The 27,959-nt window shown below is 63.4% G+C and overlaps 1 protein-coding gene across 1 annotated transcript; it reads right to left on the minus strand.

The window, feature by feature from the left end:
• Window positions 1-652: 652 nt before the first annotated feature.
• Window positions 653-24,898, minus strand: ELN (elastin). Its single transcript, XM_049803430.1, has 33 exons — window positions 24,611-24,898; window positions 17,798-17,851; window positions 17,297-17,323; window positions 17,076-17,108; window positions 15,793-15,837; window positions 15,079-15,171; window positions 14,397-14,462; window positions 14,264-14,311; window positions 13,007-13,078; window positions 12,746-12,772; window positions 12,466-12,537; window positions 9,377-9,418; window positions 8,815-8,883; window positions 8,474-8,518; window positions 8,254-8,337; window positions 8,104-8,163; window positions 7,069-7,173; window positions 6,926-6,976; window positions 5,341-5,490; window positions 5,200-5,259; window positions 4,904-5,044; window positions 4,733-4,792; window positions 4,062-4,184; window positions 3,795-3,848; window positions 3,430-3,564; window positions 3,187-3,234; window positions 2,723-2,764; window positions 2,481-2,540; window positions 1,994-2,035; window positions 1,566-1,607; window positions 1,336-1,365; window positions 1,175-1,225; window positions 653-1,037 (listed from the first exon to the last, which is right to left on the minus strand). Exons 1-33 carry the CDS (start codon window positions 24,687-24,689, stop codon window positions 988-990), a joined length of 2,160 nt encoding a protein of 719 aa, XP_049659387.1. The 5' UTR covers window positions 24,690-24,898; the 3' UTR covers window positions 653-987.
• Between the last annotated feature and the right edge of the window lie 3,061 nt (window positions 24,899-27,959).

The raw sequence follows: 27,959 nt of genomic DNA on the forward strand, positions 1-27,959 counted from the left end.
GGTCCCTAGGCTGTCACCATGGGACAGGGCATGGATGTCCCCCTCATCCCGCAGGCTGTCACCATGGGACAGGGCATGGATGTCCCCCTCATCCCGCAAGCTGTCACCATGGGACAGGGCATGGACATCCCAGCCATCCCACAGGCTGTCACCGTGGGACAGAACATGGAGGTCCCCCTCATCACTGGGGCTGTCACTGTGCGCTGTGATGATGCAGTGGGGCGCATGGCATCCCCGGACCAAGGCCCCAGCACGTCCCCAGGCTTGGGCAGAGCTACGGGTACAAGACATGGGGCAGTGCCACCTGCTGGGCTAGGCCACCCATCACTGCCACCACCACTGGGAGGGGGACAGGGACACAGGACGGAGCCAGAGTCCTTTAAAAACTTGTCCTTTATTAGTCTGTCGGAAGCGAGTCCCTCTGTATAGGGCGTCCCACCCAGTTATAGCAAAGTGAGTAACATGAAGGGACTGAGGCCCTCCTGCCCACGGCCCCCCCGGGCCGGGGGGAGCGCGGGGACTGGCGGGGGGGCCCAGGCTGCCGGGGACATCCCTGCCTGCGCAGCCCCCTGCTGCCGAGACCCCCTTCCCACCCTCCCTTCCTCCCTCCCTCCAATGTGGGGTGCCCCTCATCCTGCCCCGCCCCCCCCGGGGTCAGCTCTGGGGCTGGGGGGGGTGTGACACCCCAAGACACCCCCCCCCCCCCCCCAAATCCTGCAAGGAGCGATAGCACCAAGGGGGACGGCTGCTCCCCGCAGTTTATTCCGTGCTCCCTGCCAGGACAGAGGGGCTGGTGGGGGGACGGGCACTGCCAGAGGTGTGGGGTCCCTCCTGGGAATGTGAGGCCCGGGTATGGCCCTGGGATGGGGGAGGAGATCCGGCGTTTTTGGGGGGGGGGGGTGGTGGTGTCTCAGCTTTGCTTGGGATTTACATTCTGGACCATGCAGTAGCACCAAAGTTCATGAGGTCATCAGTGACGGCGAGTGGTTACTTCCGCTTCCTCCCGCAGTACTTCCCTTGTGCACAGCCCACGCCGCCTGGGGGGGGGGGGGGGATATACAGTGTGAGCCCCCCCCTGCACCACCCGACCCCCTGGATGGGTGGCTGGGAGAAGGGCAGGGGGTGCAGGAGCCGGCCCCAGCAGGGCAGGGGGTCACCTGGTGGCAGTGCTCACCTCTAAAGCCCAGGGCACCGAGGGCTCCTCCAAAGGTCTTGGGGGGCTTCGCTGCAGGGGGGAAGCAGAGCGGGGTGAGCGGGACCCCCACCCTGCTCGCCTGCTGGGTGCAGGGGGGATATGCACCCCAAAAATGGGCCACTTGGGGGACGGACACTTACCACCGAATCCCAGCTGACCGGCGACTCCACCTGAAAGGAGAACGAAGCCCTCAGCACCCAGCAGGCACCCACATTGGTCTGCCCTGCACCCCCAAAGCCCAGCCCCCTAGGTCCCTCCCCAGCCTGTGGCCACGTCCGCGTGCTCCATGGGCCGTGCGTGTCCCTGTGAGCCGGCCAGGCACCGAGGTGTGCCCGGTGTGCGTGCCGAAGCGCTGAGCTGGGGCTGGTACCTGGAAATATCGGTGACACGCCGAAGCCGGGAACTCCAGCCCCTGGGGAAAAAGCAACAGCCAGTGACAGCCTGTGACAGCAGTGCCACCCCAACCCTGCCTGGCTGGGGACACCCTGGCTGGGGACCCTTGCTCCCTGCAGGGACAGGAGCTGCTGCAAAAGCCTCTGTCCCCGCCATGGCACCCATCTGGCTTCAGGATGCTCTCCCCGCATCCCAGTGGGGGATGGCAGCAGGGTGGGGAAGAGCGTGGCGTGGTAGGGGACATACTCCCACTCCAGCCCCAAATTGCAGCACTAACCTGGCTGCAGCCCCCCAGCACCAACACCTGCAGGATTGGAGAGCCCTGGTGAGGGTGGGCAGCGTGGGGACAGGGATGGGAGTCACCCCTCCAGCCCCTTCCCGGTCACAGCAGACCCTGTTCCTTACCTGGCTTGGGAGGTTTCCCAACAGCTCCTGGATACAAGATCCCTGTGTCAGAGAGGGGCATCAGTGCAGCCCACAGTGGGGCTCGCTGCCCCTGGGGCTGCAGCCAGACCCTGTTATAAGCCCAGAGGGTCTTCAGGCAGGGACCTACATCTCTGCATGTTGGGGACATGGTACAGTACCATCCCTTATCCCCATGGCAGGGGCAATGCTGGTGCTATGGCCCTTGGTACCTTCTCGGTGATGGCATTCCATTCCGATCACACCCCAGGAGCAGGGCAGGCAGCAGACACAAGATGGGACACAGGGTATGGTGACAGTGTGGGGTAGGACCGTGCCGTGGGACAGGGAGTGGACAAAAGCGACCCTGCATCCCCCGCATCCCATACACCCCCTTTCCTTTCCAGCACTCTGCCAGCATGGCACTGCCATTCTGCTCCCTGCACTCCAGCCCTGGGGAGCCCCGATGCCAGGGGCCAGCATCACTCACCAGCACCAAGCCCACCAACTCCAAGGCCACCGACTCCGAGGCCACCGACTCCAACGCCACCTATGACAGGGACCCCAGATGAGCACCAGCAGGAACAGGCAGCAGGGCAGTGTCTGATCTCCTTGCCAAGCCCCAGGTGTACCCATCCTTCCTCGGGCAGCCTTACTCCGCCCATGCCCTGGGGGAGCATCCCTCTGCCTGCACTTCCCAGCTGCCTGGGCTCAGCTCCTGCCAGCACCTACCTGGGATGCCGCCGACCCCTGGGACTCCAGCCCCCGGAACACCTGCCAGAGAGAGACCATTAACAACTGTCCCCCTGCAGCCCAGCACCCACAGCTCAGGGCACTCCCAGCCAGTGCTCAAGCTGCTGGGATGGCCCTGACACCCATTCTGGGTGTCCCCAGCACCCACTGCACAGCACCCAGGGCAAGATGACCCAGAGGGAGCTCACCCCCTGCATGACGCATTGCTGCAGGCAATGCAGAGCAGGAGAAAAATGTCCCCAGTAAGTCCAGGGGAGGGGGCATGGGTGGCACTTTGCACCCACAGGTGACAGCATGCCACCTCCCACGCCTGGGCCACCCTCTGCTGGGGCACCAGGGGCCACACAGGGGTCACGAAGTGAGGCCAGCACCTCAACGCCCACACAAAGAGGGTGCCCAGTGATGGTCCGAGGTGGACCTGAGACAGAGTGGCAGATACGTACCGAATTTGGGAGGTTTAGCACCAGGCTGCACCCCTACTTGAGGGATGCCTGTAAAGCAAATGAGGACACCGCAGTTAGGACAGTCACCCCTGCAACCCCCCCGCCCCCACCCCGTGTGCCACCATCCCCCATCCCACCTGCAGCCCCCTCTGCCACCCCTCCACGTGGCTTGGTGGCTTTTAGCATCCCTGGCCACTGCTGTCCCCAAGGGGGTCCCCAACTGGGGTGTGATGAAGCACGTACCTGCCCCAGGAAGGATGCCAGTACCGGGTACCCCCACGCCCGGCACCAACCCAGGCACAACGCCAACGCCGGGTGTCACTCCCGGCACTCCGGCGACTCCGGGCACCCCACCTGGCACCCCTCCAACCCCAGCACCTGTGGAGAGAGGGGGTGAGGCAGCATGGGGGCGAGCCCCATGCGATCCCCATAATCCTGTGGGATGATGTGGCTGGTATGGGGTGCCCACCCCTGAAGCCCCTCAGCTTCCCCTCGACCAGTCTGTGCCATGCCAGGGCTTCATGGGGAGACCCCAGATGCCCACTGGGCAGGTAGGGCTGCCTGCTGTGGGCTGAGCTGCGAGCGATGGGCTTCTCCAGCTGACTCACCGAATTTGGCTGCCTTTGCTGCTGCTTTTGCTGCTGCGGCCGGACCTCCGACCCCTGAGTGGAGACAGCAAGAGTGGGGTCAGTGTCCCCAGGGGGATCCTCTCCAGCAATGCTGGGCAGACCCCATCCCTCCCATCTTGCCTGCATCCCCCAAAGGATGGCCATGAGTTGATGGAGACCACCGAGGCCCTCCTCATGCCTGTCCTGCCCCAGACCTGCCCCTGCACCAGCCAGGCTGCCACTACCACCTGCCTTCCTCCTCCTCACCTGGGACACCTCCAATGCCAGGGGCCAGGCCACCCACTCCAGGAGCCAGGGCACCTACACCGGGAGCCAGGGCACCCACGCCAGGAGCCAGGCCACCCACGCCAGGAGCCAGGCCACCTGCTCCTGCAAGAAGAGAAGGAAGGATTTGGGCTTCAGCTGAGGAAAAGAGGTGGTGGAAGGAGCTGTCTGAAAAGGCATGGCAGGCTGGGGTGGACGGATGGATACGTAGATGGATGGACAGATGGATACGTAGATGGATGTGGAGTGGTTGGATGGATGGTGGGGTAGATGGATGTGGAGTGGTTGGATGGATGGCAGGGTAGATGGATGGCGGGATGGATGGATGGATGGAGGTGTGGATGGATGGATATTGTGGTGGCTGGCTGGCTGGTGGTGTGGATGGGCGGGTAGAAGGAAGGGTGGATGGACTAACGTAGGAGAAAGTGTATGGATGGTGAACCTAGGACCCTCCATGCAGACCAGCTTTCTGGAGAGCACTCCCTGACACAGTCAGCACCTCATCCCACATACAGCCCTGCGGAGACATCATCCCTCACCCCAACCCACAGGGACCTTGTGCAGTGCTCAGGCCCAACGAGGGGAGCAGCATGGGGTGGGAAGGTGGCAGGAGACAGGACATGTGGGATAACCCCAGAGAGATCCTGGCTTACCGTACTTTGCTGCTTTGGCGGCTGCTTTGGCAGCAGCGGCAGCCGCTGGACCTCCAACTCCTGGGGGAGAAGGGGAACATGAGGGGCAGTGATGGGCCGTGGTGGCCATGCCGGCATCCCTCAGCTGGCACTGCTGGGGACATGCCAAGCATCCCTTAGACACCACCTCACCTGGTATGCCTCCGACCCCACCGGGCACCAGACCGGGCACGCCGACACCAGGGACACCAACTCCAGGCACACCAACGCCGGGCACACCCACACCGGGCACACCCACGCCGGGCACACCCACGCCGGGCACGCGCCCTGCTCCTGCAGAGAGGTTCAAGGATGTGGCTGAGCAGGCAGGGTCCGTAGGCAGGGGTCCCGCTGATGGCCCCACCATCCACAGTGCCAGGGGTGCCCCCCAGCCTGCCCATTTGCAAGCATCCCTCCTCCCTCCCTGGGAAAGGATGACGGTGACTCACCATACGCTGCAGCTTTCGCTGCAGCCTTTGCCGCGGCTGCTGCGGCTTCTGGGCCACCCACTGTGGGGACAGAAGGAAAAGAGTCAGGGGACCAGCACGGCCAGCACCACCCCATTGTCTCGTGCCAGCCCATACACTCACCTCCAACGCCGGGCACCACACCAGGAACTCCAGCGACGCCAGGCACGCCGGGGACACCAGGGACACCAGGAACACCGGGGACACCAGGGACACCGGGGACACCGGGGACACCGGGGACACCACCAATGCCAGGAACACCTATGCCAGCTCCTGCAGGCAACGAGTGGAGAACTTAGATCTTGTTGCAGCAACAGTGGAAAGGTGGGACCTTGTCAAAGGTCTGCTCTCATCGTCATGCTGTGATGATGAGAGCACCCCACTGCCTCGTCCCAGGAGAGATGCACAGCGGTACAAGGGAGGGACTGGTCCCATGTCTCCCAAGAGGCTCCAGCGAGATGGTAAATCTGCTGTTGTAAAAAAAAGGCTGGGAAGTCACTAGCTCAGGGGACCATGATGATCCTCATCATCACAAGGGGCTCCAGATGTTCCTCATCACGGGGACATCAAGACTTGCAGTCAAGCAGGCCATGGAGGAGAAGTGGCTGGCGGTCCTCAGTAGCTGTCTGAAAGGGCTGGGTACCCTGGGCACTGGCCAGACTGGGAAGCTGCCCAGGGCAGTGACAGCCTTGACCCACCGGGACTCATTAGTGTCACAGGGACAAGCATCATGTTACTTCTGGAAGGGCTGAGTGCCAGAGGGGTTGTCCTCATGGTCCCCTGCTCAGCAGGTGCCTGGCACCCCAGCACAGAGCACACACCCCTTGACTTGTCACTGCCAAGTTTCTCCCTAAATCCCATCCTTCCCCCGGCACGTGGTGGGATTTTTTCATACATGATGCAGAAGAGGAATGTAAGAATTGGCCAGCAACGGTTTAGCCCTCAAAGGAAAGCTGCCATTGAGCATGGCTGCTCCCAGGGGACTCCCAGGGCCCTGCAGTGATGATGCAGAAGGTCCTGGGACCTGGCCATGTAACCTCTGGCACTGCCTTTTGGAGCAGCACATGGATCCCCCAGCCCTGTGCGGAGCCTTGGGGCCACTTCTGCCTCCTCTCTCTGCACCTGGGCTCCCAGCTTCCCTACTGCTCGGCCATGTCCCTTGTCCCCCCTGGGCTCCTCCTTGCTGGAGCTCCCTTGGGGATGGTTGTGCCTGCTGAGCACCTGGGTCTTGCTAGATCAAGTTGGATGCACTTGCTGGATCCTACCAGGTTTTTGGAAGGCGGTGACTCTGGGCAGGGGTCCCACTGCCAGGGATCTCTGCCCGCCTGGGCAGCGAGGCTGAGCCTGTGGGCACCAGACCCTGGGTCAGGTCCGCTGCTGGTAAAATGCATTTGGTACAAAACCCAAGAATTCAGAAAAGGTCTAAAGACATGAGTTCAGTCTCATCAGTTCACCTCCATGAAGCAGCCTGCAGAAACCCCAGAGAGGGAGAAGGTCCTGCCCTGAGGATGAAGCCAAGCCGGATGCAGCGGCTGGGAGCTGGACTGGGCACAACCCATCCCTGGATGCTTCCCCGTAATGAGCCATCAGGAGTGATCCCCAGGGGAGACATGCCTGTCTGGGAGTACCCTGCGTGCCCTGGGTGGAGAGGGTCAGCAGGGGTACCCAGGGAGCCGCTGGGGAGCTCCTTGCACTGCGCGGCACGTACCGTACTTAGCTGCCTTTGCTGCTGCCGCTGCTGCTGCCGGTGTCCCAACTCCTGGAGATAAAGGAGAGAGGAACCCTCAGCCATCAGCCCCCATGCCCCCCGCAGAGCCAGGTGGTGGGGATGGGGCTCCTGGGAACAGTCACCTGCCACCCCGGGGACACCTCCGACACCAGGCACCAAGCCGGGGACGCCACCAACGCCGGGCACGAGGCCTGGAACGCCGCCAACCCCAGGCACAAGGCCTGGACCTGGAGGGAAGCAGAGCAGTCAGACCCCCCCCAAAACACCCCATGACATTGGTGGGGACATGGTCTCCCCTGGAGTCATGGGAGGCTCCGAGGCACCTGGCTTTGTGGTAGGCTCTCCACATCTCCCAAACCAGCTGCTCAGGTGACCTGGGATGTGCCCAGGATTGAGATTTCCAGCTCCCTACACCCAACGCAGGGGTCTGGAGCCCACCCAACCACCCAGGAGCTTGGGGACCCCCAAGGTTCCCCAAGGTCGTAGTTGTAAATCCCAGCTGCTCCTGAGGCTGACATGTTTCCTCTGGATGCTCTAATGAGCAGTTGTTTGCTACTCGCTTTTCTCCCGCAAAACAGTCAACGAGGGGAGCAGCGAACATGAGATCTGCATCACCAAGCGCATCCCTCTGCTAATGAATGACAGCTCATTACAGACACTGTCTCCCTGGACGCCTTGCCGGAGCCTGGCACAGCAAAACCACATCTCTTATGGGGAAACCATGCATGACGGGGACATACTGCCCCGTGTTGGGCTGCTGCATTGCGAGCTTGCCACCATCAAAAAAGCTGCTTTTTGCAAACCAGGCTTTGCTACGCCAAAGCCCAGCTCTCCCAAAAGGCTGCTGGAAGCTGCCCCCAAGGGGGTAAAGCCCCCCTGCAGCCCTGGGGAAGGTTTTGCACCTTGTCGCTTTCCACCCGTAAAAGCTGCTGGCTCAGCAGAGTGGCTTCACTTTGCCCCAAGCTCTGGCAAGCAGCTGCTGGAGCCGGGACAGGGTTCTGGGGCTGGGAGAGCACCCCAGCAGATGGGGCAGGTGGCGGTGGGGCAGGCAGCGAAGTCACGCAGCCCTGCACCAATGCACAGCTCTTCCGTGACCGGAGGGTGAGCCCGACCCCGCAGGCAGCTGCTGGATCTGTCCGAGACAGCAGGCAACTCACCAAAACCTCCTGCCTTCGCCGCTGCCTTTGCCGCTGCCGCCGCTGCTGCCGGCCCTCCAACTGCCGGGGTAGCGGGAGAGAGTCAGGGGTGTGGGATGGGGGGAGGCAACCCTCCCCCAGCCCCAGGGCCAAGCCCCGCCATCGCCTCACCTCCGACTCCTGGGACAACGCCGACGCCGGGTACCACTCCGCCAACTCCCGGGACGACACCAGCCCCGGGCAGGACACCGGCTCCTGCCACAGAGGAGAAGGGGACCGTCAGCTCGGTGATGCAGGGACACCCAGCATCCCCCCCAGCCTGGGAGGGAGGCAGGCAGAGTTGCCTCGCTGGGGAGATGGCCGATGGATGTGCCCACAGAGGGTGACTCACCATATTTCGCTGCTGCTTTCGCTGCTGCCGCCTGTGCTCCAACCCCTGGGGAAGAACATGGGCAGCCGCTGAGGTCCCAAAACCATTCCCACCTCAGCTCCCCCATCCCGCAATGACCCTGGGGACCAGCCCCTCCTGTCAGCATCCACCCCCCTCTCCTTTGGGAAATGATGCACCCCTCCAGCCTGTCCCTGGAGTGACACTGTCACCCTGGGGCCACCAGACAGCCGGGCAGTGCCCAACACCCCATCCAAGGACCGGCAAGGTAACTGGGGTGCCCGGTCCCCCCGCCATGCCTGTGCCAGTCCCCCACCCTGGGGCTGCCCAGGAAGGGAGCATACCTGTCCCAGTGGGGTACCCTGCCTTTCCTCCTGCCCCGATGCCGGCTCCTATCCCGCCGGGCCCGAAGCCTGCAATCACAAACAGAAAGGCAAAGCCAGGTCAGGCACTGGCCCTAGGAAGGGGGGGCGAGGCAGATGCAGCAGCTCCTTCGGGCCAGAGGTTCTCCCCCCACCAGCGTCGGGGGATGTGGGAGGGATTCCGGAGCCAGCTCCCCCCGAGTTGAGGTGCCAGTTCAAACATCCCTGCCTGGAGCTGGCCACGGCTCAGGACATGTCCTAGCAGAGAGCCAGACAGCCAGCCGACCGCTACCGGTGCCACAGCATGCCTGCGGATTAACGGCTCCCGGCCCCGTGGTGCGGGATGCCAGGAGAGCTGGCTTGCTCCCAGCTGGGTCCAGAGGCATCACGGCAGGAAAAGGCATGGGTCCCCCGAGGGACCACCTCACCCTGGGAGCGGGATGCCCCTCACACCGCCCTGAGGGTCAGCGGCCATGAGGCCACAGCGGCAGCCGGCGGAGCCGTGAGGAGCTACGACCGCGGAGCGAGGGCTACGAGCACTCACCGTAGGGCAGCTTACCAGTGCTGTAGGGCAATCCATAGCCACCTGGAGAGGAGAGAAGGTGGCGGGTTAGCACCTGGCTGCCGGTGGCCGTGCCCCCTCTGCCCCGCGGTGTAGCCCCTCTCTGCCAGCTGGCTGTGCGGCACCAGCCCTCGGGGCTCCTTCCATCGGGATAGTGAAACCTCTGGGATACAACCCCCTGTGATGGAGCTGGGCCAGGAGATACTCTTCTCCATCACCTTGGAAGCCGTGGCTCCAGAAAGAGCCACCCACTCTCAGCCCCGCACCGAGGGCTGTGGTGCCCAAAGCTGGTTTTGCAGGAGCCTCCCATGACCCCGCTACAGCGGGGGGTCCCCTGGGAGCCTCGCGGCGAGAGCTGTACCCAGCTGGCCATGCTACGGCCAGCTCCAAATGAAAGGTTTTAATTGGAATCAGGGCTTGGGAGCCTCTGCTGAAATGTGACCTCATTAGGAGGTTGGCGCGAAGGGATGGGGAGGGATTACAAGCAGGAACATCACAGCCAGGGAAATGTCTCCTTGAGAAAGAGCAGGATCCCACCACTCAGGACGGAGCGGGGATGCCTGTGACTCGGCAGGAACCATGTGCTCGGGAGCCAGCAGCACTGAACTCCCATCACTGCTGGCAGTGGCCTGAGGAAGGGTGATGGGCTGCCACATCCCTGATGGGGACACCTCGAGTGGTGCGTAGGGTGGAGGGTGTCTCACACAACAAGCCTTCCTGCCGGAGGGGGTTGCGGGCAGGGTGGGGATGAGGCTGCCTGCAGCCAGGACGGGATTGCTCATGGCAAAGCATCTCCTTGAGTGCAGTACACCGTCCCCTCCCACCAGCCAGCATGTGGGGACCAGATTTGTCTCCACCCTGCCAGGCTGTCCTATCGTGTCCCACGCCAGCACGGCGTTGCTGGAAGGCTGAGGCTTTCCAGGCTGCAGTGGCCATGAGCCGTGCTGGGTGTCCTCCACCTTGGGGACCCCTCTTGCCCAAGCCGGGGCACCTCATCAGCGCCTCACTCAGACCAAAGCTGCGGAAGGGTCTGGCACTGGGTGACACACATGGAGGTGACACCAAGGGTCAAGACTCCAAGCCCTTGGCTCTCCAAGGGTCCAAGCCCAGCTCCCCACCACCCCGCGTTGGATGCTAGAGCAGCCCCTGCCCTGGGGCTGTGCACGTCCATCCTGCACTGGCGTGGTGGATGCCACCAGCACTGCTGGGGGGCTCAGAGCCAATGGGGACACTGGTTGGCATGGAAAGGGCTTCGCACAGACCGATGCCACCCCGGTGCAGCTGGGCACTGGGGAGCAAGTCCCCATCCCTACAGCATCGGGTGGGACCCTGATTTCAGGCACAGCTTCAGGCTGAGCCCCCAGAGAGCGGGGGGGGCCCCAGGGCCGCCTCCTGAGCAGGGACAGTACAGAGCAGGAGCTGGCTAGGGCATCTGGAGCAAATAATCCAAAAAGGAGACTTTCCACTGAAAAATGTTACTTTCCCCGCTGTTCCTTTGTCCCCTCTCGACCTGGACCTACTGCAGCTGGCACACAGCACAGGGGATGCAGGGATGTGTGGCAGCCCCCAGGCCCATCCACAGCATCAAAGTGAGAGCCTCGACAGCCAGCCCGGTGTGTCCCCATGCTGCCAGCCCAAAGCCCTCAGAAGTGACAACTGGCATCCCCCAGTGCTCCGGAAAGGATCGGGGTGCCACGCAGCACCCAGCAGCTGAAACCACACCTGGGGACACCACCACTGTCCCGCTGGTCCCTGAGAGAGGCATGATGCACTGATGGGGCTCCCTGGCCAAGGGGATGGGTGTCCTCCCCTGATTTATTTAACGAAGTCTCCCCATAAAGTGGGTCAGCCGGCAGCGGCGTCCCGTCCGGGCTGCGGGCCACTGGTGGGGCCGCAGCGGGATGGAGCCAGGCACGGCCGCGCCACGTGCCGGCGGTTTGCTCTCTGCACCGGGCACCCCATGAAAGGCGGTCTGGGGCCAGGCTGCAGCCAGGAGGCCAGACGGTATCCGATGGCGGCAGGGCCGAGCCACCCTAACGAGCGTAACTCTGCCTCCGCGGGAGGAAGCCGGAGCGGGCCAAGTATTTCTGCCGCCGTTTGCGGTGACGGGCCCCAGTGGGGGGAAGCTGGCAGAGCTGCTGGGGCTGGCGCCTGTGCCGGGGTGGGACCTGCTCCCCGGGGTGGGCTCCCCCACCGAGGCTTCCCTGCCTGCAGCAACTTGCTTCGGCAAATGGGAAAATGCCCGTGGATCTACTCGCTCCCCAGCGCTCCAGGGGTGCAAGTCCCTGCCCAGATCCGGCTGCCCTCCTCCTCACGGATGCTCCTGGGACCAGTAAGCTGGCAGCATGGCCCTCGGAGGGCACAGAACCTGGTACTGGCTGCCGGGCACTGCCTGTCCTGCCACCGTCCCTGCGTGGGCATGGCTGGCTGGGAACAGGGCAGCGCTGGCACCTGGCACAGCACTGGGAGATGGAGGTCCCCAGAGCGGCCCATCCTGGGAAAGGGGTGCTGAGCACCTCCAGGCTTCCCTGGGCTGGGGCTGAGCCTCATTTGGGTGGGCAGTGGGGAGGGAGACCTGCTTGGAGCTTCATCCCTACCACCTGCCTGCTGTTGGGGGCCATGGCTAGAGCTCCTTGAGCCCAGGTGAATGCCCAGCGATGCCCAGCACAACCCCAAGAGCCACAGAAAGCAGACAGTCCCTGCAGGGGCTATGCCTTGTGCCAGGAGGAGCTGGCAGGGATAGCCTGGGGTGGCCTGGCCCAAAGCATGTCCCCAGAACATGCTCTTTCCTACCTTACAACAGCCGAAGAGGCACAGCATCCTCATGGGCTGGGGGCAAGACCAGCAGCAGCATCCAGGCAGCTGCCTGTGAGGCTGTGATAGGCAGGGCTGCTGCTGGACTCACCTGCCCCGTGCCCCTTACTTTGTCCTGCTGTCCCAGGGCCAGCACTGGCACTGCCAGGTCCAGGGGACCCGGGAGCACCACAGTCCAGCCCTGGGGAATGGCGGGTCCTTCTCCTGGCAGCGCTGGGGGTCCTTCACCCCTAGCCCTGTTGGCTGTGACAGCTTACCTGGGAGCTTAGGAGCTTTGATGGGATACCCCAGAGGGACACCGGGCTGCTGACCTCCAAAACCTCCCAGTCCTGCAAAGCCAACAGCAGACTCTCACCTGGAGCCCGTGCCCAGGCTGCCACCAGTCCTTGCGAGAGGGGAGTGCCGCGGGGCACCCCGAGAGAGGAGAGCGGGTGGCTTGGGGAGCCCTGAGGCATCTTCTGGCATGGGGAGGCCATGGCTGTGATGAACAGGCTTGGGAAGGAAGAGAAGGATGGGCGAGAGAGACGGGACACTCACCAGGGATTCCTGCGAAGGCTCCTGCTCCTAGGCAGAAACACAAAGGCACATGCGTGAGCCTTGGGGCTCGTCTCTGGGGTCCAAACTAGTCTGCGTGGGCTCAGCCAGAGGTCGGCTTCGCTCACCCACGTGCCCTGTGGGGCTGTGACCCCAAAGGATGGGCTGGAGCCAGCCCCAGCAAGATGGAGATGAGGGCAGAGCTGGAGCCAGCCCAGGACCCACCCTCCACCCCAGTGTCTCCAGGGGATTGAAGTGACCTACCTGGACCTTTCGGCTTGACTCCAGCACCAGTGGGTACTCCGGGTAGCACCCCTACGCCAGGGAAGCGGACACCTGCAGCAGAGACCAGAGGGGCCAGGTGACCACAGTGGGGCATCGTGGTGTTGCTGGTACCCGAGACCCCAGCACCCAGCTCCCAAATCCTTGTCACCCATCTCTGGCTCAGCACTAACCCTTGTACCCTGGGACAGGATACATTCATCCCCGGGGACTTGCTGGGCCCCCCCTGTGCCAGCCACACCGCACCCCCTGGGCAGAGCTGCCAGTGAAGGGTTTGCTCCAGCCCTGGGGCTGCCTGTGCTTTGGGGAGGGGCAGGCTGCCCACAGAGGAACTTGGGGTGCCTGCAGGGTGCATGGCACCACCCACGAGTGGGTCCCACAAGTAACAGCAAAGCACCAGCCCACATCGTGCTATAGCCAAGCCCGGGCATTGCTCTCTGCCCCGGTGATGTGCAGTGCCTTCATGCAAGCTGGGGCTCTTTAGGGAGCGGGAGCAGGGGTCCTGCCCATTGAGCCCCAACCCTCCAGGGCCAACAGGCAGTGCTTTGGCCTTGCAGTCATTTGGGTTGGGTTTGTGGTTTCGGGGGGTTCTTTTGGCTTGTTTTTTTCCCCCTTTTACAAATGTCTTTCATTATAACTCACGTGTTTTCAGACATGGAAAAGACATTCCTGACCAGCAACACACTTCTCCTTCTGACAATGTCGAAACATCTTGTTTTCACAAGTTTTCCTCCTCCAAATTACTTTGCAGTGAGGAATTCCTCTCCCCCTGCCACCTCCTCCCCCTCCTTCCCACGCCGCCTTTGGCTGGGCAAGCTGGCCCTGGCGTGGTCTGTGCCAGCTCCTCTCCTGGTGCTGATGCAGCCTGCTCCCGCAGAGCTTGGCATGAGACCCCTGGAGACGCCAAGTCCCCCCGTCTTTGGCACGGTGGAAATGTCACTATGGCCCCAGTGAAAGGGTTTGGAAACTGCAAGCAGCAGCGATGGGACAGGCAGGGAGTTAGGCAAGCAAGCAGCATGGGGTTGCAGGCAGCCTTCTGCCGGGCAGAGGTGCTAAAATGCCCAGGGCCACAAGGCTATCGACTCAAACCGGGGTTCTGGCACTGGGTGGGGAACCTCACAGAGGTCGGGGTGCTGCTGGTAGGGTGGGGACCCCTTTGGAGGTTGGAGTGCAGCTGGCAGGGTGGGGACACCCTCAGGGGTCAGGGTGCTGCCGGTGGGGTGGACACCCCCAGCTTACCTGCGCCAGGAAGCACGCCACCCGGGAAAACTCCAGGAATCCCAGCGCCTACCGGGCAAGAGAAAGGCAGGGATGAGCACCCAGCCGGAGCCGTTCCCCGCCCCGGCCCCAGGCTTTGGGGCCGTGCACCTACCTGGTACTTTGGGGGGTTTCCCTGCTGCACCAACCCCGGGCTGCACCCCGCCCGGCACCGCCGCACCTGCAGGCAGCAGAGACCCCCTGAGCCCTGGGCACCGGCTCCTGCCCACCCTGGCAGGCATGGGGACAGGTCTGCCCTGGGCTTGGCTATGCTGGGGACAAGGAGTATTTCCTACCTGCGGAGACCCCAAGCCCACCAGGACTACCGACTCCACCCATGCCACCAATGCCAGCGCCTGGGGGCATTGGGAAGAGGAGTGTACCAATGTGAGATGCCATCACTGGGCTATGGGTGGCTGGGGTGGTGCAGAAGAAAGGGACAAGCTCAGGATAGCTCTTGGGGGCCAAAGGGGACACCCTGAAGCAGTACCAGGGATGGGTCCCCCAGACCTGGGCATAGGGACCAGGCAGCTCAGTGGTCTCTGCTCCTGGGGGCTCAGGTTTGGCCAATGCCCCTTTCCCAGCACACCAAGATGTGCCAGGGTCCGTCTGAATTGGCGGGGATCCCCGCGAGAGCAGCACCTCTGCTTGTAGCCCCCCAGCTCCATGGGGAAAGCTCTCCTAACCCAGGCTCCCAGGGGACACCAGGAGTCCCCAGGGGCTGCCCGAGCCCCAGCATTGCCTTGCCTGGCATTCTTGCCTGGCCCAGCATTGCATCGGATGCCCCCAGCACTCACCAGCTTTTGCAGCAGCCTTGAGCGCAGCAGCAGAGGGAGCACCTGGGAAGACACCCCCGGGGTAGGCACCTCCAGGGAAGAGACCTGCAGCACCTGCGGGGAGGAGAATAACCAGCGTGAACATTCCCAAAAAGTGGCCGGCAAGAAGGTGTCCTGCCCTCCACGCCGGCCACGGTGGGCACAGGGGGGGGGTGAGCTGCGGGAGGCTGCGCAGCAGTGCCGGGGGCTGGCGTTAGGCTGGGCGAGGCGGTGGTTAGCAGGCACTGCCCTGTCCTGCACTGGCTTCTCCCTGCATCCCCCCAACTACCTGCTCCCATCCACGTTCTGCCTGTCACCAGCTGTGCCACCACCACCTGGGGCACCCTGCGGTGTCACCGGCTGCTGCATACGCCGGGGTCCCCTGTGGTCCCGGGCAGGCTGGCCAGCCACACGCAGGCACTGTCCCTCTGCTGCAGACCCCGCGGGGACCCCAGGTCCCTCCTCGCCTATTACTGCTTGCGGTCACCCAGCCATGGTTGATGTCATGATGTTGGGGGACCACAGGGCTGCCTGTTGGTGGCTGCCAGTCCCTCGAGTCTGGGAAGGGTGCCTGGCCTGGATGGAACCCACCAGGCAGGCTACGGAGAGCACCCGATGGGGATGAGCCATGTGCTGTCCCCAAGGTGGGTCTCTGGGGTCAGTCCGGAGTGGGGGTGGCCGGTGGTCTGTGCTCACCTGGCTGCAGGCCAAGTGGGCCGAGTCCCCCGAGGCCTCCGACCCCTGGAAAGAAAAGTGGGGTGAAGTAGCGGGGGTACAGCCGGGGCTAGAGGAGCAAGAGCGTCCCACTTGCACCGTCCCTGTGGGACAGGAGCAGGCCCCGGGGATGGGCACAAGGACGAGTGACAAACGTGCCCGCCAGCATCCAGGTTCCCCATCCCGTCCCTTTCTTCCTCACCCGCCCCCCACCCCACCAGGCCACGAGGGGACAGAGCCGAAATGTTTATGGCTGAGGAATGAGTCCCTCCGGCTCTGGCCAGCACTGCCTTCCAACATCTGGGGCTAATCAGCCCTCGCTCCCTCCAGGCGCAAATTCCACTGCCTTTGGCTCAGGGCGCGGACACCACTCCGGCTGGGGCTTCGCGGCTGCACCGCGTTTGGTTTTAATTACGCGGAAATAAAGGGCCTTGTTTTTCTTTCCACGAGCTGAAATCTGAGTAAACGGAGGTTGCCGGCCCCCACCTCGGGCTGGTGCTCCCGCCGTGCAGACGAGCCGGCTCAGGGGGCCGGTGGAGTGCAGCGTGCCCCTGCCCTTGGGTGCAGTGGGTGCTCCTGGGGTGGGCAGGGAGGGGAGACCTGGGTCTCTGCCTAAAAGAGCAGCTCTCCCTGGGCCTCGACGGGCACCAGGCATCTCTGTTGGCAGCAGATTTGTCCCCTGCACATTTGGTCCCTGCTGCCCTGGCACCTTCCAGCCGTGCCCCAGGCTCGGTGCCCTCGGGCTGTGCATCCTCCTGCCAGGATCTCATCTCTCTCCCAGTGATGCCCCCTCTCACCCTGTCATTTCTAGGCCAGACAAACCCCAGCACAGGCTGCAGGAGCCCCAGCAAAAGCTGCTTGGCCATGAATGCAAGCAGATGAAGGTGCTGCCAGCTTCCCGTGGCCACTGGCTCCCGGCAGGGCTGAGCGAGCTTTGCATCTTCCTGAGCAGCTCTGGCACAGGTTTGCAGGCAGCAAGCACCCCAAAAGGGTGGTCTGGGCGGGCTGGAGGGGAGATGGCAGTGTGCCGAAGCAGCGGATGAGGGAGGAAGGCTCCCTTGTGGCTATGGGGTCTTGGCAGGGGTTAGTGTGGCAGGGCAGAGTGGAAAGTGCTGGCTGCTGCGTGCCTTGGCCATGGGGGAGCCCAGGATGGGGGGGGGGGGCCTTGGCCACGTGGGTGAAACATGAGGGCAACAGAGGTCAGGAAATATCCTGGTCACTGGCATGGCTGAAGACGGTGAGAGAGCCAAGGAAAGGCTTCTTACCTGGTTTGGGAGGTTTTGCTCCAGCCCCGAGTCCTAGGGGAGAGCATGTGGAGAGGGGTGAGAGCCATCCTTCCTCTGAGCATCCCCCGAGGCGGGGACACCGTGTGGGACAGGGCCAGCCTCATGGCAGACCCCGCTGCCCGCCACAAGGCAGCTCTGCCGGGCATGCTTCCCCCCTCCTTGTCCCTGCACACCCTGGGCAAAGGGATCCCAGCACTCACCTGCTCCCAAACCTCCAACCCCAGCACCTGCAACCAATGGCACAGTCTCAGCACCCATCCCTGCGAGCACCCACCACCTACCCACCCACGCCAGGCTCTCAGGGGTCCATGGGGAGGCAGAGAGGGTGACAAGGGTGCAAGGGGATGGGGCATCCCCCTGAGATGTCCCCAAACTTTTGGCTGAAACACTGGGGACAGGCTGTGACCTCTGAGCACCTCCCGTGGCCAGGGCTGGGTAGGGTGTAGGTGCCAGCCCTGGGCTAGTGACCCTCGGTGTAAGCATGGCACTGCTACCCAGTCCTGTCCCCATGCTGTGGGGGTGGTGCTGGGGCAGCCACCCAGGGCTGAGCAGCCAGACAGGGTGTCCCCATGTCCCCTGATCCCAGCTGACAGGTCCCCAGCCCTCCATGCTGGCTCAGAGGCAGCCGGGGACCCCCCAGGCACCTGTCCCATCCCTGCAAGCAGGGTGATGCCCCCCCAACACTGCCTGGATCCCTTTACCTGGGAAAAATCCTGCTCCTGGAACTCCCCCTCCTGGGATAGCACCAGGGACCCCTGCAAGAGAAGAGACCCTCATTAAAATCCCCACAGGGATCCAAGTGATCCCACCCTGGCAGATCAGGGTGGGGAGCACCTCCTGGGACATGGAGCTGCTCCCTGCGGAGGGGGTGGGATGTAGAGCCCTCGGGCAAGGGGTCAAGGGCATGTCCCTGACTTTCTTTGCACACCTCAGTTTCTGCAGTGTGACAGTGGTGATGGGGCTTGGAGGTGCCCCAGCCGGGAGCCAGGGAGGGTATCTTGGTGGAGGTGTTAGCAGGACTTGGTCCTGCATGGGAGGGAGGGACACAGGGCTGGCACAGAGCAGGGCTGGCTGGTGTCCAGCTCTGCTTCCCAAAACCTGTCCCACACCACAGCCAGTGCCGTCTCCATCACCACTAGCTTCACGTGGGGCTGGGGGGACAGGTCCAGGCATGGTCATGCATGGAGGGGTGAAGCTGTCCCAGTTCATCTCCACAGCCCACGCTGGTCCCAGCCAAGCCTAAGCATGATTGGCTGTGGCTGCCCCATGCCCACGCTGCCTGCCCTGCTTTGCCCTGCCTGCTGAGCTGCCAGCAGGACTGGGATGTTGGACTGGGGCGACAGTGCTGAGACCCAGCAAAACCACCTGTGTCCCTCTGCCCATCTCTGCGAAGCTGAGATAAGCGCCCAGGTCCCACCGCTTTCCAGGGTGTCTGGAGCTCATGCTCAGAGGTTGCACTCAGACACTACAGCAATGTTTTTTGACTGGTTTGGACACTGACAAAGGTCTGTCTCCTGAAGACACCCAGGCAGCCATCCCCTGGGTGGTCCCCCGTGCTGCATCAGGGCCATGGATGGGGTGGAGGCTTGCAGGTGGCTTGGCAGCACAAGGAGGTTGCAATGCAGAGGGATGCTCCGCTTTCAGCTGGAGCATGTTTTTGGCACTGGGGGTGTTGCCACAGGGTTTGCAGTGAGATTTGCAGGATGGCTGGCAGGGCTTGCAGGGAGGCTGGCAGGAGGATTTGGGGGTTGCTTGGCCAGCACCCCTGGGGCAAGCTGCACCCAGCTCTCCTGCCTGCTCTGGGCAGAGGGGCAGGGTGGACGGGCACTGGGGACCCTGCGGTGGCATGGCTGGGACCTGAGGACCTGCTGTCCTTCTCCGAGGCTGCAGTGGCCTCTCCAGCACCCTGGCCAGGGTGGAGGGGACCCAGCATCCCCAGGAGCTGGGTGCATGCAGTGGCACAGCCCTGGCAACACCATCGCAGGCTGCATGGCACTCATGGGCTGGGGAGGGTAGCCAGCGCAGGCAGGTGCCAGGCAGGTGGCAGAGCTGGCACGCCATGGTGGGGGGCACATTGTGCTGCACATCTCCATTTCAGATGTGATGCAAACTCTGGGTGTCCCCCCTTGCTGTGCCCCATAGCCCCCCACTTCACCCCAACAGCTGCCTGCTGCAACATGGCAGGGATGAGGGTGTCCCCTGGGCCCTGCTCACGTGTGTCCCCCACCACCGAGGGCAGCTGGGATGGACCCCCAGCCCAACCACACAGAGAGACTGGGCAATAGGATGCACCCACACATGTGTCAGGACACACACACGTGTGCAAGAGGAGTGTCAGGCTGTACATGCGCAGGAGGTGTTGGGACACATGCATCAACAGGACACACACCCACAAACCCATCGGGATGCACACGCAGGCGGAGAACCCATGCCAGGACCCATCACATAGCCCCCACGTGCCCCAGTGATCCCAAAGAGCCAGGCTCAGCCCTGTGCCCCCCCAAAACCACCTCCCAGGGCCCTGCGGGGGGCAGGGGCCAAATCTGGCCCTGGAGCAGCTGATGTCCCTTGGAGTGGAGGGGACAAGTGCTCAGTCATCGCTCCAGCCGGCCGGCTCACCCCTCTGGCACAGCACAGCCTGGCCCGGCTGCCGGCCAGGGGTTTACGAAGTGGCTCCTTTTCCCGGCACATTCCCCCGCCCACCCTCCCACACCCCCCCCAGCTTGGAAAAACAAATCCCAACCTCTTGCCTGTTTCCAAACAAACTCCAAGTGTCTGCACATTGCCTGTCCTCCCCCACTCGCTCTGCTAGGAGGGGACGCCCCACCACGGCTAGGAACGAGAGGCGGCAGGACAGCCAGGATGCGGCCGGGGACCTCCATGCCCAAGGCCAGTGACAGTCCCCCACCAAGCAGGAGGGCCCTGTGGTGCCCCCCAGCCTTAGCCGCTCGTGGCTAGGCAAGGTCCCTGGTGCTGGGTAAAGCTGGGCACCCCAGGGACCCGGGCTGAGCTCCTCTACCCCTCTATCCTCCTGTGCCAGCGCTGCCTGACAGAGACCCCAGGGGGGTGGGGCAAGGCAGGATAGCTTACAGCCTTCCTGGGGTGCGTGGGGACCCCAGAAAGGTCCAGGTGACACCTGCCCACAGTCACGGCTGCCATACTCAACCCTTCATCATTGTCACTCTCCTGGGCGCTGCAGACCCTGGCAGGGGGGTCCCACTGTGGTGCCACTGTCGCTGCCCCCTCCCCAGGCGTGCCCCAGAGACCATCCCAGGGCCAAGGTGCTGTGCTCATCCCAGTGCCTCGTGGCAGGTCTGCACCTTTTTGGAGGATTACAGGGGATGTGCCAGTTCATCAACCATCTCCATGCCCAGATCAGGAGGTGGAGGGGGTCAGCAGGATGGCTGGGGTAGGAAAGCCATGTGGCTTTGGGGAGCTGATGCTTTTGCTCAAGAGCACTGCAGGAGGCTGCTCCCCCCTTGCTGCTCTCCCTGACCAGCTCTGCTGCCAAACATGGCCAGCTCTTTACTTCTCCTGAAGCTCTTCTACAAGCTGCCTTGGTGCTGGCAGAGCCGGGCTCGTCCCGGTGGGGAGGCAGTGCCCATAGCCCAGCTCAGGGTCTCCTCCCTGGTGTGGGCACTGCCAGGGGACATGGGGGTCTCTGACCCACTCGGCTCTCCAGCTGAGGACCAGCCTCGAGCAGCCAAATTCACCCCAGCATCACCAGTCCCACCCATCGGCAACACCACCAGGGCTCGGGTGTTGACAGCAGCCCACGCACTCAGCACCAGCTACACTGTGGGCTCCCTGAGGCTGCACCAGGCTACAGCAATCGCTCTCCCCAGCCCTGTCCTTCCCCAGCTGTGGAGGCAGGAGCCCATAGACCAGCTCAGGGTCTGCTCCCCAGTGCAGCGTGACCCGCTTTGGCCTCTTCATCCCACAGTCCCTTGGCACATTGGGGAAGGGGAAACTGAGTCACCAGCCTCCCAGCACTAAAGGAGCTCTGTGCTGCCTCTGCCCCTGGTCCAAGCCTGCTGGGACTCCAGGAAGGGGGGTTTCTCCTATCTCCCAGCTTGTCTCCTGGGCTGGCGCTGGCTGTAAGCCTGCAGAGCATGGGGCTGGCCCCCAGTACCCCAGCACCCACCCCGGGGATGTCTTCTCAAGCCAGGGGCAGGAGAATTTGCACCCACATGTGCAGCTGCAGCTCTGGTAGGGTTTGACCCCTGGAGGTGCTCAGGATCTGGTGTGGAGCCTTGTTGATAAAAACTGGATTTTTTCTTCCATAACTCTGTACCACAGGTCACTATTTGCAATATCCGCCCTATTCCATTACCTGTGCTATTTCAGATTGACGACTATATTATCTGCACCATTTCTACCTGCACCACTGCTTGCAGCTTTCTTTACAAGCCAGAAATACGGATGTTTTCTCTGTTCAACAGCTTTCAAGACCGAGACACAAGATCACACCCTCACCAGGCGGGCAAACCTCATACCTCACTACTCTCCCAGTGCCCATGGGTGACCGCTCCTGGAGAAGGGTCAGCATGTAACCGCCACAGATATTTCCCCTCTTCCCTCACATCGCTGTTTTCTTTTTCTTGGGAGAATCAGTTTTGGAAACACGCAGTCTCCAAGCAACTTTGAAGCTGCATTGCATCCCGGCTCGAGCTTGCTGGTAGCAGCTTTGGGGGGGGAGCAGAGGGGGCTGCTGTCAAGAACCTGGCTCCTCTCCAGCCCCCCCCCCCCCCCCCCGCCCCACCACCCGAGGCTTCAGCTTTCATTTCGGAGTGCTGGCAGACAAGCTGCACCCTGCGAGTTGTTTGCAGAGGGAGCAGTCCCAGCAGGCTGGTGCCTCAGGGAGGTACCCAGCTGGGAAGGGGAGATGCCATCCCAGCCCCACAACTGGCTCTGCTGGCCCTGGGGCATCCTGGGGACTCTGGATGTCCTCGGAGGGTCTCCACGGTACCCAGGCTGGGGTGCTAGCACACCCAGTGCCAGCCTCTCTACAAAGCCTGCAGGGCTGGGACCCCCGGGGGTCACTCCGGGGGGGATCCCCTGTGCTCTGGTATGGGAAGCACTGAGGCATGGATGGAGGCACTGAGGGACAGATGCCCCACTCCAAACGCTGGGACACGCTGCACTTGGCACCTTTTAGGGAACCATACAGCAGCTTCCCCACGCAGCGGCCTGGATCCGGCCGTGCAGATGCCCAGTACAACTCTGCTCCCCCGGGCTGATCCTGACCTGCTGCTGGGAGCTTCCCAAGTACCACCAGCTGCTGCAAGCCCAGGGCTCAGCCCCTTGGCACTGCGCTGAGGGGGACAGTCTGTGTGTGCAGGGGGGCTCCCCCTTTTCCCCCCTTGACCCTGGGATCTCTCAAGGGTCCCTTTCCTGCCAGGCTGGTTTGGAGCTGCACTTGCAGTGGGTGCTGGAGGATGCTGCCCTGAGCCCTCTCCAGCTTGGGTGCACCCCACAGCACCCTGGCACCCCCACATACACAGTGCCACTGGCTGTGCCTCTGTCCCAGCTCAGTCCCCGAGGGCTGGCAGGGCAAGGAGCATGGCTGAGCCTGCCTGGTGCCACGCAGCACACCAGGCTGCAGAAACACTGGTCACTCCTCCACAGGGAAGCATTCTCCGGTGTCCCCATCAACACTGGGACCATCTCCAGGGCCAGGGCCACCTCTTCTGTGAGCTGCTTCCCAAACAAGCAAACGCCCCTGGAGATCGAGCCAGGGACTGGAACAGGGCCAACAGCCCCAAACTGCTCAGAAACTGCTGCAGGATCTCACCTGGGGGCCAAAGTTCTCCTGAGACTGTCCCAGCTGCCCGCTGCTTGAGAGCTGGGGGGCAAAGCCACCGTGGTTCAGCAAGCCAGCGCAGAGCATCACTGCTGAAGACCGAGAGTGCCCGGGACTGAGCTGCATCTCATCAAGCACCTTCACCCTGAGCTGTAGCTACCCAGGATCAGGCACTGACAGTGGCACGGCTTTACAGGCAGCTGCCTGGCGTGACACCACTCTGGGGTCATGCTGCCTGCACAGCCGGGGCAGACCAGCCCATGGTTGGGGTCCCAGGAGCCCACTACACCGGGGCAGAGCAGGGAGCTGCAGGCCGCTGGCAGATGGAGCTGCTGGCTGCAGAGCCCCGAGGGCTCTGCCCTGGGCGAGGGGTGCCCCAGCCTGCAGCTGCCTGGTGCCACACACAGCCCTGGCACTGCCCTCCCCTGCCTGCGGGGGCCTGCCCTCTCCCCTCCTGTGGTCCTTGGTCCTCTCTGGCCGAGAAGCCTCATGCGACGGCTCTGGCACTGACCCCATCAGCGCTGGCACCGACCCCATCACTGATGGTGGCTCTGCCCATTGCACACTCTCCATGGCGCCACACGGGGCGACCACCGCCTGGCTCTCCAGAGGTGGCTGTCCCATCCCTGACCATGCTGTCCCCACCTTGCAGACCTTTGCTCACTTAAGCCATTGCAGCGGGCTATAAATCTGTGCTCAGAGCTGCTCTTCCCACCTCTGTGCATGCTCATGGCCTGACCACGAGACGCGAGCCATCCGGCGGGCAGGCACCTGCTGCTCTGGTGGCTCCGGCTTCGTCACGCGGCACCGCGGGACGTGCACCACTGCGCTGGCGTTCGCCTCCCCATCCCGGCAGCAGGTTTGCTGCATGGGTGTGTGCGTGTGCCGGGGTGTCACGCACCTCCTGCCGCTGCTCGGCCAGGGACCAGCCAGCAAGCCGTGACCCATGCCATCCACGGGTGGATGGACCCGACACTGGCGAGATAAGCGCAAGGAAGACGGCGCGGGGGCCACCCCAGGCACCCAGAGCCTGCAATTCGGGTGGGTCGAGCTGCTCTGCAGCTGCACCAGCCCCGCAGGCTGGGTCGCGGCCACACACTGCGCAGCAGCTTGCACACATGGAATGCGGGATGCACACCCGCACGCCCCACGACCCCGCTGCCCCTCCGGCTCACACCGCCATGGCACCGGGGGAGGGTGACGGGTGCCAGCTCCCCCGGCCCCTTGCGCTTATAAGTCCCATGGGAGCTTGGCGGCCACCCTTGGCTGCCCTGCCCTGTGACCCGCCTGCGTGTCCCTGAGCCTCTCGTGTCCCCGAGCCCCTCGCCAGGATGCAGCACCTCGCCCCGTCCCGTCCCGGACAAGCGCTTGGCGCAGCGGTGCCATGCCCGGACTGTCCCGTGTCACTGCCCTCGGTGACACCCCGCCCGACCCGGGCACGGCACACGCCGCCCATCGGGTTGGGGGGGGCAAAGAGCCCTCCGGGGACGTAGCACCCAAGGGGGCTGCCCTCCCACCCTCGGGGATGTCCCCAAGGCGGGTCAGGGAGGGCTGCCTGTCCCTGCTCGGGGACACGCAAGCCGGGGCAGGCGGGGGGCTGCCCGGGGGAGGAGGGGGCAGCAGCCGAGCCCCTGCGGCCGTGGAGGGTCCCTGCAGAGCCGGGGAAAAGCGCTGCCCGGGGCTAAGGGGAAGGAGCCTTTTCTTTCCTTACCTCCTTGCTGAGAAGCCGGGAGGATGGAGAAGAGGAGGAGGACTCCGGGAAGGAGGGGTGCAGCTGCCCGCCTTGCCATCTCTTGAAGCAATGCCCCCGTGCTCCCGCAGGCAGTGTGTTTTATCCCAGAGCTGCTTAATTGTTGCTTCCAAGGATGCGAGGGGAAGGGGGGGGGGGGGCTGGAAGGAGGGAGGGGAAAAGGAGAGGGAGAAGGGGGGAGAGAGGCACAGGACACTACGTCATGAGGAAAGGGCAAACACACACAAGCCTCTCCAGCCGATTGGGCTGGCTGCTTGGGTTTGGTTTTTTGTTGTTTGGGTTTCTTTCCTTCCCCCCCCCCCCCCTTTTTTTTTTTTTTTTTTTTTTTTTTTTAATTCTTCTCCCTCGCCGCTCTCTCCAATCCGGGCGCGCCTCTGCCAAAAAAGCTGGAAGGAGGGGGGGGAGCTGCGAGGCTGCCTGCGGGGGGAGGGCAGGGGAGGGCTGCGCCCACTCCGCCGGGCCGCCGCGTCCCCGGGTGGCAGCGCGGGGGGGGGGGGGGATTGGTGGCAGCGGGGGGGTTTGGTGCCCCGGGTGGCGGCGGGGGGGGGGGGGGTGTCTCTCATCCCAGGTGGCACCGAGCAGAAGGGGGAGGGGGGAGGTGGCGACCGGCTGAGTAAAGGGACGGGGGTGTCCGGGGGTGCAAGCGGGCTGTCAAGCGAGGAGCCGCTCGGTGCCGCGGGGTGCAGGGGAGGGGACCCTGCCCGGTCCTGGCCCCGGTGCCCGGTCCTGGCCCCGGTGCCCGGTCCTGGCCCCGGTGCCCGGCTGCGGCGAGGCACCACCGGCGGTGGCCGTTAGGTGGCGGGCGCGGGGTGTCCGGCCGGCGGCGGGAGGGTGAAACCGGGCGGTTTGCAGAAAAATTGACCCGCCTGCACCCGGGAGCGGAGCCCCCTCCCCGGCCCCGGGGTGTCCTGGGGACACGCAGGGCCCAGCCCGGCCGTGGCTAGTGATGGCCATCGCGTCCCCCAGCCACCTCCAGAGCCCGGGGCCGGGGGAGCCGGGGTGGGGGGGTTGTTCCTGCAGCTGACGTGGGCTGCTCCCCTCTTTCCAGCCCCAGTTCATTTGGCCACCCGGGCTCCGATCCCCCATCAGCTCTGAGTGCAAAACCAGATGCTGGTGCAAACCCAGGCACTGCGTGTCTCTGCTGGCCGCCTCGTCCCCCTTCTCATGGGGTATCCCTGGATAAGTGTTGGGGAGCAGCTGAGGCAGGCAGCGAGTTAAACGGGGTGTGTGTGTGTGTGTGTGTGTGTGAAAAGTAAGGAGCACAAAATACCCCTCTCCCTACAGCCCGCAGCACTGGCCATGCTCGAGCGCTGCATGCCATCACCGCAGGTCCAACACAGGGGCTTCCCCTCTTTGCCAGGGGCCAAGACACCGCTCATCCCGGTACCCAGCTCCCCGTGAGCCCCTATCTGCTGCCCAGGGAGTGAGAGCATGTGCAAGGAAATGCCCTGTCTGCACCCCCTTCCCATGGGGCTCCCTGTGAGGAGCCCTCCCCCATTCCCCACGCTCCTTCTGTGGCTGCGGAAATTGGCAGCAAATTATCAGCAAATCCACCCAGTTCCTCTCCACCTATGAGAGGTGTGAAGTCCCAAACCTGGACGCCCACTTAAAGAAGTGTGAGCTAAATCCATGCTCAGGACAGTCCCTCCGGAGCCCTGCTGTCTGGCTTATCTCAGCTCCCACTTTATTTTAGGGAAAGTGCTGATGGCTACGGCCACAGGAAATCCAGGAGGTGGAAATTACAGAGTGTTTTGCCCTCCACACCCACTGCTGGGACATGTCAAGGAGATGGGGGGGACCATGCAGGAGCCACCGGCCTCTCGGTGGGCTTTGCATGGATACTGATTTTTCTGTTCACCTGCATCCTTGCAAAAGGCTGAGGGCTGGGGACCACAGAGCCCCCCATGATGCAGAGACGGGGTGAGCATCGGCAGGGGCAGAGCAGTTGGGCTGTCCCATCCGTCCGCCCGGCTGGCGTTGCTGAATGACGTAATGCTTGAGCGAAAACACACGCGGTTGTTAAACGCGAGCTCTCTGCTCGAGAGGAGTGTCACGGGAGCAGATGGACGTCGGGACAAGCAGCTTTGCAGCGGTTCCAGCAGCCTCAGGGCTGCGATGTGGCCCGCAGGGATGCAGATCCCCGTTTGGGGCTGGCTGGGCGTCCAGGCAATGCATCCTCGACGTGTGTGACTGCAAAACATGCAGAGAGCAGGGCTGGGAAAGTGGCCTTGCTGGGAATTGTAACTGGGGCAGCTGGCCGTCTCCAGCAGCTTCCATCTCTTGCCAGTGAAATGGCTCTAACTTTTGAAAGTGTGTTTTGTACCTAGAAAGAATAGATGCGAGGCAAGATCTCCCCACCCCTGGCACTCACGCTGGGGAACGGGATCCAAGCCCTTTGCAATTTGGCCAGGGCAGAGCCGAGTGCTTCACGAGCTGCCCGCAGGGAAGGGCTGGGAGCGTTCCCTGAAGTTTGCAAAGTGTCGGGGAAAAGCTGTGCAATTTGGCCCATGCTGGGAAGGCATGGATATGGGTATGGTCTGACGAGAAAGGGGGAAAGCAGAAAACGTTTCCCGCAGGGGGGCCCGCATGGAAAAGAGGGGGTTTGCTGCATAGTGCAATATCCAGCCCCCCGCGAGGGCTGGAGCAAGAGTACGTGGGACCGCATCTAGCACCTGCCTGTACCAGCACAGAGGTGGCTGAAGGGCTGGGGGCTTTGCTGGGAGCTGTGGCAGCTCCGGGGAGGATGCTCCCTGCAACCGGTCCCCGGTGCAGGTCCCATCACGGTGATTGGCAGGTGTAGGTCGCATGCGGTTCCGCTAAATGCTGACATAGTTACTGGTGGAGATGCCAAACAGCTTTACCCTGCTGTTGCACACAGAGAGCTGTCCCAGGAGTAACACTGACACGCAAAACACAGAAGTAAACAGCCCTTTGCCATAGCTACGGAGGAGCCCTGCACCTGCCCCCCCGCCCCGGACCCAAATCCTGCTCTGAGTGCTGTTGACGGCGTTGTCATAGGAAACGCTGCTCGCTAACGGGGTGTGACGGGGCTTTACGGTGCCTGTGCGGGAGTGCACGGGATGCGCTCAAAGGAAAGGTATGTGTGAGGGGCAGATCACAGAAACACGGGTGGAAGAGGCCCTCTGAGGTGTCCAGCCCAGGCGCTGGCTCCCAGCAGCAGTGTCACCAGCACTGACTCGGGGCAGTCTTGGCTGCAAATCCTCCAAGGATGGGGAACCCCCACCTCTGTGAGGACCTGTCTTGGGGCTGCACCAGCCTCCTGGGGAAGAAATTTTCCTGATCTGGACCT

The sequence above is a fragment of the Accipiter gentilis genome, chromosome 6 (genome assembly GCF_929443795.1).
Source record: "Accipiter gentilis chromosome 6, bAccGen1.1, whole genome shotgun sequence".
Taxonomy (NCBI): Eukaryota; Metazoa; Chordata; class Aves; order Accipitriformes; family Accipitridae; genus Astur; species Astur gentilis.

Excerpts from the sequence above, each read along its gene's own strand:
- ELN (XM_049803430.1), bottom strand. The coding sequence starts at position 24,689 with ATGGCAAGGCGGGCAGCTGCACCCCTCCTTCCCGGAGTCCTCCTCCTC. Across the intron at positions 3,565-3,794 it reads AGCAAAGGCAGCCAAATTCG|GTGCTGGGGTTGGAGGGGTG; the intron begins GTGAGTCAGCTG and ends CTCTCTCCACAG. Across the intron at positions 1,226-1,335 it reads CGGTCAGCTGGGATTCGGTG|CGAAGCCCCCCAAGACCTTT; the intron begins GTAAGTGTCCGT and ends TCCCCCCTGCAG.